This window comes from Montipora foliosa, chromosome 11 (assembly GCF_036669935.1).
Source record: "Montipora foliosa isolate CH-2021 chromosome 11, ASM3666993v2, whole genome shotgun sequence".
NCBI classification, from domain to species: Eukaryota; Metazoa; Cnidaria; class Anthozoa; order Scleractinia; family Acroporidae; genus Montipora; species Montipora foliosa.
The window spans coordinates 8,793,160-8,803,159 of NC_090879.1; the positions used below are offsets into that span (position 1 = coordinate 8,793,160).

The 10,000-nt window shown below is 39.7% G+C and overlaps 1 protein-coding gene across 1 annotated transcript in view; it reads right to left on the reverse strand.

Moving 5' to 3' along the window:
* Positions 1 to 546: 546 nt before the first annotated feature.
* The window catches only part of LOC137975365 (uncharacterized), a 9,858-nt gene continuing 404 nt past the window's right edge, over positions 547 to 10,000 (reverse strand). Inside the window, exons 2-5 of the mRNA XM_068822463.1 lie at positions 7,045 to 7,101; positions 3,849 to 4,023; positions 2,488 to 2,621; positions 547 to 1,818 (exon numbers count right to left, since the gene is read on the reverse strand). Coding sequence (XP_068678564.1) covers positions 1,651 to 1,818; positions 2,488 to 2,621; positions 3,849 to 4,023; positions 7,045 to 7,101 — 534 coding nt within the window. The 3' untranslated portion in view covers positions 547 to 1,650. The remainder of the gene's footprint in view (positions 1,819 to 2,487; positions 2,622 to 3,848; positions 4,024 to 7,044; positions 7,102 to 10,000) is intronic.

Consider the following 10,000-nt stretch of genomic DNA (forward strand, 5'->3'; position numbering starts at 1 on the left):
AGCACCGTCCTTAAATGGCGGCCATTTTGGAATAAGGTGTATGCGTTTCTACTTAACTGAATTAATATGCAGCACGGGAGTTTCGGGCTATCAGATTTTTAAACTCGTGTTTTGCATACATAATAAACTGCGTTAACACGCTGAAATTTTAAGCTACTGAGTGAATGACGTCACTTTTCCCTAGCTCCAACCCTCTCATGTCCAATCGGTCAGTTTTGAACGTGAGTAATGGAGGACCGTGAAATCCAAAACTTACACTCTAAGTAAACAGCCTTCGGATAAAAAATTTTGCCAGGCAGGTTTTAAGCAAACACACTTTCAAAATCTGAAGAAAAAAGGAAGTGATTTTTTGATCATACCACTTTAAATTTGTTTGTTTTGCGTTGCTGGTCAAGTTTTCAATGTGCGGGGAAGGCCTGCCAAAAGTGCACACAACCCATTTTTCATCTCTAATCCAATAATATTATGGCTTTCTGGCGTTGCCATAGCCTTAGTCGTTTCTTAAACTCCTTACTCTAAGAGGTTAGTGAAACTGACTCCAACAAATCGGTGATTTTCTATCTCTTTACTGTGGTTGAGTCGCGAAAGGACTTGATTACTGAATATTAAACATGATGCCAAGTGTAAGAAGCGGGGTATAAAACGATATAATACCCCTTAAAAAAAAAGGTTTGTCCGAAGGACGCAGTTTAAAAGCAATTACTCACGAACCGAGGTATAAAATGATATAACAACCCTTTACTGATATACCTGATCCAAAAACCTCGTTTTAAAAAAGTCTATCCGAAGGACACAGTTTAAAAGTAATTTCTAATTGACTGGGCCTTTGTGGAAGTGATGCCCGCGTTGACTAGTTGATCCAGATTGCTCTTTCTCTTGTATCATAGTGAAGTACCAGAAAATAGTACGACAACCGAATTAGTTTGTTTTGTTTAGTTTTACGCGCCAAGAGCTCATCAAGCAGAGCCCTATCTCCACTAATTCCTTGAGTCAAACCTTTCCCGAGTTAATTTATTTTTAGCAACAGGGTTTTCCAGGAAAAGTATGGTATTTCCATTGACGCTGAGATAGCACTGTTTTGATCGGCTTTTACAATATTGGCCGTGCTGAATCTCCCAAGGAAGCCGTTCTATAAATAAATCCACTCGGGAAAGGGATGACTCCTTCACCCTCGGTAAATAAAGTTATTTCTTTATTTCTTCTTTTACTCCTAGGCGAAGTATGGGAGATAGAGGCTCTCGTTGATGAACTCCTGTACACGCCCAGAAGATCACGCATTGTAAGAGCCTTACCCAAAAATGAGCCAAATGTTTTTTAAATTATTTGAAGATGCCATTCCAAAGACGGCATAGTCTTTTCAGTTGTTGAAAGACCATGGCTGCTGGTCTTGCCAGCTCAAGTTGTGAATTAGAGCACGACCTCCAGTACATCCGCCCCTTATCCAACTAAGTCCTCGAACAGGCTAGCAAAAGGAAAAAAGGTTTTCTCTAAAGGCAACGCGGCTTTTTGTAAAAAAAAGTTACTGGCAGTCTCACTTCCACTCACGGCCCAGGTCAAAAAAGTCAAAATACTTCAAAACTAACAAACTATTTTTAGAACATTAAGCTAAGTTAAAACATATTAGACCAGGACGTTTGAGCCATTAGAAGTTTACATCTTCTGAGGCAACCCGTAATCTGGAGGAGGAGCAGCAGCTGGATAGGCCCCAACAGGCTGCTGTCCTGGATAAGCCTGCCCAGGTCCAGGGTATACATGCTGGGTGGTTGTCACACCCACCACGGGATATCCGGGCTGCTGTACCACGACCACACCGGCGGGCTGCAGAAATGAATGGAAGATTATGTCATTAGAAGAACCTCAAGGGTTTGCCTCCTTAGCTTGTCACAAGAAGGTCTCTCTTATCCTCCGCAATTCAAATGATACATTCTCGTCTTCACAACCAACTGGCCATCTTAGCCATGCACCGAGAGGAAGACAATGTGGCTCGAGAGCCAGGAATCCCTGTGGCAATGAAAAGAACCTGTAGGGTGGTACATTAAAAGGGGAGGAGTCTGGAATTGAAATTTATCCCCATGGACTCCTGGACGAAATCTTGATGTGCTTCTACTTGGGGAAAGCACAAATCAATCTCGACGTAAATCGCCTCTACGAGTACTGAAACTATATGCAGCAAATAAATTGGCTGAAAAGTAAATTCACAGGGAAAATGTCATACTTTCACCCTTCCCATCTTGAGAAACTTATTGATTTTACCCTGCCGTCTAACAGCAGACTTTTGTGGTCTGTGGCAAATAAATGCCCAATCTCGTCCCCAGAGTCCACTTTTGTTTTGGTCAGCACCGTGAACACTGACTCTGGCCACCTAAAAGGAAGCCCAGAGTCTTGTGTTGTTGGTGCTGATCAGAAGAAAAGCAGCAGACTATGGGGACGAGATTGATAAATGCCCATGTATGCATGGGCATGACTGTATGTGCTTTTCATAGTTACCTCTGGGCGTGCACAGCAGGTACCCATGCAACCAATGATGGAACCAGCCAGTGTCAAAATGGTAGCAAAAACTGACATAATCATGATGGCCAAAAAGAGGCTTTCAATGGTCTTGATATCACCGCAGTTGTGAACTGTTGGTACAAAATGATTGAAGAAGAATGAATTCATACAAACCAGCAACAATATTTGACAAAAGGAGTTCATAACAACAAACTTTATTTGAGTGTCAAGTTCTGTAGCGCCAGGGCACTATTGTTGGAGACACTACTCATAGAAATCAACTAAATTTAACTCAAATCGAATCTAATCAAAGCTCTTTTAATAATGGAGCCCTCCTGCTCTGAAATATATTATTTATAGATTTTGAATTGTGTTCGAGAAGCAGCCAAACATCCCTGAATGAGACACTATTAGACATGCTTTCTTCTTTTCCAAACTGAAAAGTACTAAACAATTTGTAGGTCCCCTTGTCTTAGTACAAAGAACAAACTGACCATGGCTATTAGGAGAAGTTACTGCAAAACAGGGTTAAGGATCATTGGTGCCTACTAATTCAAAGGTATTTTTGAACGGTGGCCTCATGGTTAGTGTGCTCGACTCCAGAGTGAGTGGTCCAGGTTCAGCTCCTGGCTGGGGACATTGTAATGTGTTCTTAGGCAAGACACTTTACTCTCACGGTGCCTCTCTCCACCCAGGTGTATAAATGGGTACCAGCGAATTTAACGCTGGGGGATAACCCTGCGATGGACTGGCATCCCATCCAGGGGGCGAGTAGAAATACTCCTAGTCGCTTCATGCCATGGAAAACGGGATAAGCTCCAGCCTGATGGGCCTTCTGGCTCGTATGCAGAGACTTTACCTTTACCTTTACCTTTTTGCATAGTTTACTGAAGTTATGCTGAAAAAACAGATCTTACCAAGTGTTATTGAAATCCAAAAAGAAAATTGGAGGTAACCACACATTTTTCAAAGAAAATTACTCAACAATATTTGTAAAACGCTTTAAAATATAAAGCATTGTATGAAGTTCTATTCCAAATTGAAGATTAATTATCTCCAAAAATGCATGGTTACCCCTAATTTTCTTTTTGGATACCAAGAGCACTTGCTAAGTTCTGCTTCTCCGCATAGTTTTGAACTGTGCAAAATTGTCCCTGTATTAACAAGCACCACCCATAGGAAATCCAAGTATCTCAAGATGTGCAGAACGTACTGTATGCACAATAACAATAGTAGGCACTGTCCTTAAATCTTGTTTTGGTCACACTTGACCCAGGACTACCACTGACCAGGATTCGAATAACTCAACTCACATCTAGAAGACCACCCCTGAAATCCATTTTTTTTTAATAGTTTACCTGGTATGGGTTGTGCCTCATCTGCATTGCAATAACAACTGTCTCCAATCTGGTTACATTGCTCCTCCACAACTGCACGAATAACACGCCAGATAACCCAAGCTAAGAAGGCAATGATAACCTGGACGATAGACACAATGACCCACAGGATGCACATCACCAAGTAAAAGATCAGCTGCAAAATTAAAAAACTGCATCATAATGTGACGTGTGGTTATCTGTGACCAAGCCAACCTAAGCATACGTCAAGGTAGGGAAAGGAGTGGTAGTGAGTCGAAAACACACGTCACGGGTCACAGGCCAGTGTACATGTCACTTTGCTACAGTAAATAAACTCAATTGTCCCCTTAGCCGTACGTTTCTAACAATTGTTGTTTCAGATTTAGGGAAAACGTTTAGCTTACTTGTTTATCAGTGAAGCAGGGATTTCTAGTCTTAACCTGTGGAATGTGACATGTGTTTTAGACCTGCCTGAGGGGTGGACCAAGGTATCTCATCATTACACATGATTTTGTTACGTTATTTTGTTATGTTTTATTACTTATTAAGATGGTATTCCGTTGAAGAACTCAAAATAGTCACAAGATAAATCAGTGCTGAAACAGTCCAAGCAGAATGTCCGACAACTGTCACAAAACAAATTGCCTTAAAATCCCTTATTTTCAACATCACTTTTAAGAAACAGACCTTATTGAAAATCCATTTCTTGAAAGTGCCATTTCATAAAAATAACCATAACATATGGATAATAACTATGAGCCTGTGTACAGTCATCCACTCTCCCAAAAAAAAACAGCAGAGGAGCGTCTGTGATTAACCATTGATAATCATTTCAATACCACATGACTTTTCCTGGAATGTGTGGAAAATGATTTGATTGGTTATTACCCCCGATCTATTACAACATTGAAACAATGAGTTTTGATTGGCTCTTATTTTTATTTCTCCAAACAAATATCTTCCATTTACGTCAACACCGTGAAAGTTTTTATGATGAGTTTGTGTGTACTTTGTGTGATGGTCAAAGAGGTTTCACTTTTTAAGTAAGAGCAGAATTGTTATCTATGGAGTGTAAAGTGGAAAGCGATTCTACATACATTTGTAGGAATTTTTTGTTGGTGCTGAAGAAACGAAGAGTGCTCGTGACAAATCTTGACAAAATGAATTGCGTGATTCAAAAGATTATTCACTCGAAAAAGTCTTCTGCTATTCCCTTACCAGTTAATCTAATCCCAATGCCTTGCTCAGACCAGCCTAGCCATTCTCAAGAACAAGCTACAAAGCGTGTTGTGCTGGAAGATTTGAGGTATGTACATATTGAGGAAGATAACACTGAGCCCATCAGCAAAGTTTGGGGCTGCTTTGAAGGTCAGTGACTTTCTGCAAGACTTGCATTCACATCCTTTCCTTTAAAGATTGCTTCCATGCATTTTTCTTGTTCGCTATAAACCCAAGGGATCTTAAAACCATCGCAGACTTTTTTTGGTCAGCGTAGATCACTCCATAATTTATGAAAAATTAGTCCAGAGCATGATTACCAAGGGTAAATCAAAGATCCTCCTCTCGGATGTTTGAGGAGAGTGGGCAGCTGTACACTATGGTCGCCAAATTCAACAACGAAAATTTGTGTCAAAACCAACAACTTGATACCTTATTCAACAAATCCTTCTCAATCTCAACAATCCTTACCTGTCAACTTCAACAAAATCAATCTTTCTCAACATCAACAATCTTTACCTGTCAACTTCAACAACTTTATTTTATATTCAACAATTTCCTCTCAACCTCAATGCCATAAACTAGTCTTAAAATCAACAGCTAAAATTATCTCAAAAAAAGGTTTTTTGGCCATAAGGTCAACACTTGCTGCTATTCCCAATGTTCAGCCACCTAAATGCTGTCAAGATCAACAACTCCAAAATTCATGTGAACAAATTGGGTCCAAGCTCATCCATTGCCAACAACAGAGACTGAAAACAAAATTGTCCCTTGGCAAGATGGCAATGATCGTGAGGTGACACAAATTGACCAAAATGGTAGAAATAATAGCCAATGGAGTTTATGTTTTCACAGATTTAGATGAGTTATTGGGTGAACATGAGCAGCACCAGTCAACAAATGGCATCGTAATCACAGAGAGCTTGACCATTCCTTTGGAAAATGCAGTTCAAGCTTGCAAAATATATGTCACTTTGTATCGCACTAACAGGGAAGCAGTTCTATGACCAGGAATTTTCAGTTGATGTTTTGTGACTGTCATCTTAGGGAACCAGGCTATAGTGTATACAAGAAGTGCTGACTGATGTAAACCAGAACTCACAATGCCTTCCTGGTGTTTCGCTAAATAAAATAAAATTTTGGCTTTCCGACTTGCTCGGTATCTACTCTATTTGGTGAACTTGTGAGCATCTTGTTCGACTTCGAAATTCACACCTACAATGACAGTCCCAAAACATCAACTGAAAATTCCTGGTCATTTCCAGAACTGCGTTCCTGTTAGTGTGATACAAAGTGGCATGTATTTTGAAAGCTTGAACTGCATTGTCCAAACGAATAGTCAAGTTTTCCGTTATTACGATATCATTCATTGACTGAGGTTGCTCATATTCACTCAATAACTCATCTACATCTGTAGAAAATAAACTCAATCCGCTATTATTTCTACCATTTTGGTCAACTTGTCTCACCACATGATCGCTGCCGTCCGCCATCTTGCCAAGGGACAATTTTGTTTCCAGTCTCTCTCGTTAGCAATGGATGAACTTGGACCAATTTGTTGACATGAATTTTCGAGTTGCCAATCTTGACAGTGTTTAGGTGACTGAACATAGGGAATAGCAGCAACTGTTGATCTTACGGCCACAAAAACCTTTTTTGAGGTAATTTTAGCTGTAGATTTTAAGACTAATAATTCCAGTGTATGAATTAGGTATCAAGTTGTTGGTTTTGACACAAATTTTCAGTCTTGAATTTTGCTACAATTTGGAGACCATAGTACACAGGCTAATGGATAATTTTATATCCGCAAATGCAACCAAAAAGCGTTGAGTTCAAGAAAAGAAGAGTTGGCAGGATGTTAATCTATTGCCAACATCTACTTCCGGACAGTACACTAGCACAGTAAGTCTGGACGGTGAAGAACTGCAGCCTGCAAAATGAAGTCATAACTAAACTCAGTTTTCACAAATTTACCTACCACTGCTTTATTTCTTTTAGCCCATGTTACTATTCCAAGTATGGTAATGACAAGAAGCTGCAATAAAAAATTTTCACAAACGTGTTTTAGGGGTCTTTACATGATACCTGTATTAACAAAGTATGGCGCTAAATGAAAGTGGAGCCACCACACTTACGCATTTCTAATGTTTGACCTCCATGGAACGGACCTGCAAGGTCCTTAAGTACAGTATCACTGCTGCTACCCTCATGACGAGAAACCAAGGCAGTGAGGCCCAGTGGTTGGGGCACTTGCCTTGAGATTCAGAGATCCCGGATTCAAGATCAGTACTTACAGGCCCGTATCATGGAGGTTCATTCTGATCACTCTGGATTTAAACTGGTTCAACTTCTCCGCTGCACTTGTAAATAGCCAGCCAGTTGGGTTTCTTAATAGTTCTTGTTGCTGCTATGTTATGTCGTTTCGCTATGGTTTCATTGGTCCTGAAAAGCCCCTAGAGGGAGTGGTCAATTAAGTATTGTATTTTGTAACAAAGATAGATCTCGTGTTCAGATCTAAAATTTGTCAGTCTTGTCATCAGGGATAACTGTAGGTAGAAACCAGAACTCCTACCCAATCTGTTCTTTTTTAACTTTATTTTCCTGTCCTCAAGAATGCATGGCATTAAAAAGACAAATGATGTAGTTCAAAAGAAAGCAAGAAGTATACTCTCAGCAGGGGCATAGCCGGGGGGTCCTAAAGTGCCCGTCATCAACATAATACAAACCATATCTCCGAGACTGGAACAGAGTAATTTATGTCACCTGGAACTTAGTTGTTCTTATTTGTAGCTATTTTGTTGAGGAGGCAACCAAGAAGCCCCCACGTAAAAAGGGACAATATGTAACTTGGTAGATGTTGTGGAGGGAAAAGCAATCTCGATTTGCTCAACTTTATGCCTAAGGTGGAATCGGTATTGCTCCCCGAGTTCGTGACGTGTTCTGCGTAACTTGAGTCACGAGGAAAAAGACTCAAGAAGCATCAATATTGAAGTGCTGTTCAGCAGAGCGATGGAAGGTGAGAAATTTTCAAATATTTACAGCGATTCCTTTTACATTGAAAATCAAAGATTATAACATCTGATAGAAAATCATATTGCCTGGTCCATATTATCTTAGGCGGCGGCAGATGTAGTGAAAACTATTACTAGTAATAATCAGCGATCTGAATATAATAAGTGAGTTTTGTTCCTATTTTATGGTATTTCAAGGTTCTGTGGAAAGAAACACATGGATGAGATGATGACAAAATGTTGCCTTCTAGTCATTGAATGCTCCTGTTCCTGTTTGGTCTCCATTTTTGTTCAACAGTGTTCAACATTGAAATGATATATGAAATGGATCATATATGAACTATGGATATGAAATCAAGTGAAGCTATAACTGAGAGGATCATAGCTTCACTTAATGTTCCACGTGTTGAATATAGGAGACATAGTTCCCGGTGTTGTGGTCTGCACTTATCTGGACAGGGGCATCCTTTACTTCCTCAAAGTATTGTAAACTGCAGAATAAGCAGTCTGGCTTAAGTCCTCCATAAAGATTTGTAAATTAGTCCTGAAAAGCCCGAGGGGAGAGACTAATAGCATCCCTTCACTTCACTTCACAATTTAAACATTCAACACGGCATGACACACTGTTCATACCTTTGTTGAACAACAGCTGCAACATTTGTTGATCAACGAAAGTTGAACTATTACTAGTGCATGTTAATAATTACTGCATATGGCACCTTGCGTTTTCAATACAAAATTTGAAGCTAAATTAGTGATGTTTATTTACCACGATGGATTATTTCCATGGATTTTCATGCCATTTTCACTGACATTCAACAACTACATGGTATCCTGCAGGCTGAACATAAATGGTGATAAATGGTGGCAATTCTGTTCAAGTTCGCCTACGCATTAATTTGCATTTAAAGAGGAAAATTAGACAACAAAAGAATTCTTGCCTTTACCTTCGGCGAAAAAAATAACCATTCATGCCTTGTTGCTTAAAAAGAACGATAGGAACTATTGAAAGGCACTGAATTGAGTTCACAAACCTTTCAAAAACGAAGCAAAATGGAAATTCATGATGGCCCTAAACGCTGCGTGAACTTTTCCGTCACGCATTGATGATCTAGTCATCTTTATGAAAAACAAGAAGATTCTATATCTTTCGGTTCAACATCATAGTTTGCCGGTAGAAAGACGGTGTTTGACATTTGCAGGCCGCAGACTTACCGTAAATCACAATTATTGAAAGCTAACCGATTTAAAACGGGCTCTTAGACTTAAATAATGTATAATGTTTATCAGCGCTATTTGAAATGGGTGCTGAGACTGTTTATCAGTGCTATTTGTAGGCAAGGAAATAAACGTTTTCGCAAACGTTAAATGGGGTACTTCACATCAAACTCAAATCAGTTAAGTCTATTTGTAGGCAGTCTGCAAATGTCAGACACCAGTAGAAAGAGGAGTTCTTCCTCAACGAGCGATTGAACCGTTGTTCTGGCAATGATAATTGAAGTGAAAATCGTTAGCTGTGATTTTCTTTGCTTTTCAACAGCATCAAGACGGAAAAAGATATTGATGGTTTTAAGTACAGTACAGTAAATTCCTCAATCTTGTGGTTTTAGAAGACTGGCGAGGTTCTGACAAATAAGAGTTAAAAAGAGATGAATCGGGCTACCTCGTTTCGTAAAGAATCCTGAGCTTCGATCCTACAGTAGTTTTCGCTACACAAAAAGGCCACATGAGATGAAAGTTATAAAGATAAGCGCTGTACGGCGAGTTAAGCAATCTCGAATCGAAAACTCCAGGCTTGAACGGGTTCGAATTCATGACCGTGCGTTTGTGCAGCACAAGCGGCACTGCCCTACCAACTTTGTTGATCAAGTCATTCACTTCTTGATATTTCATTTCATGTTTATTCCACATAAATAAAATTTC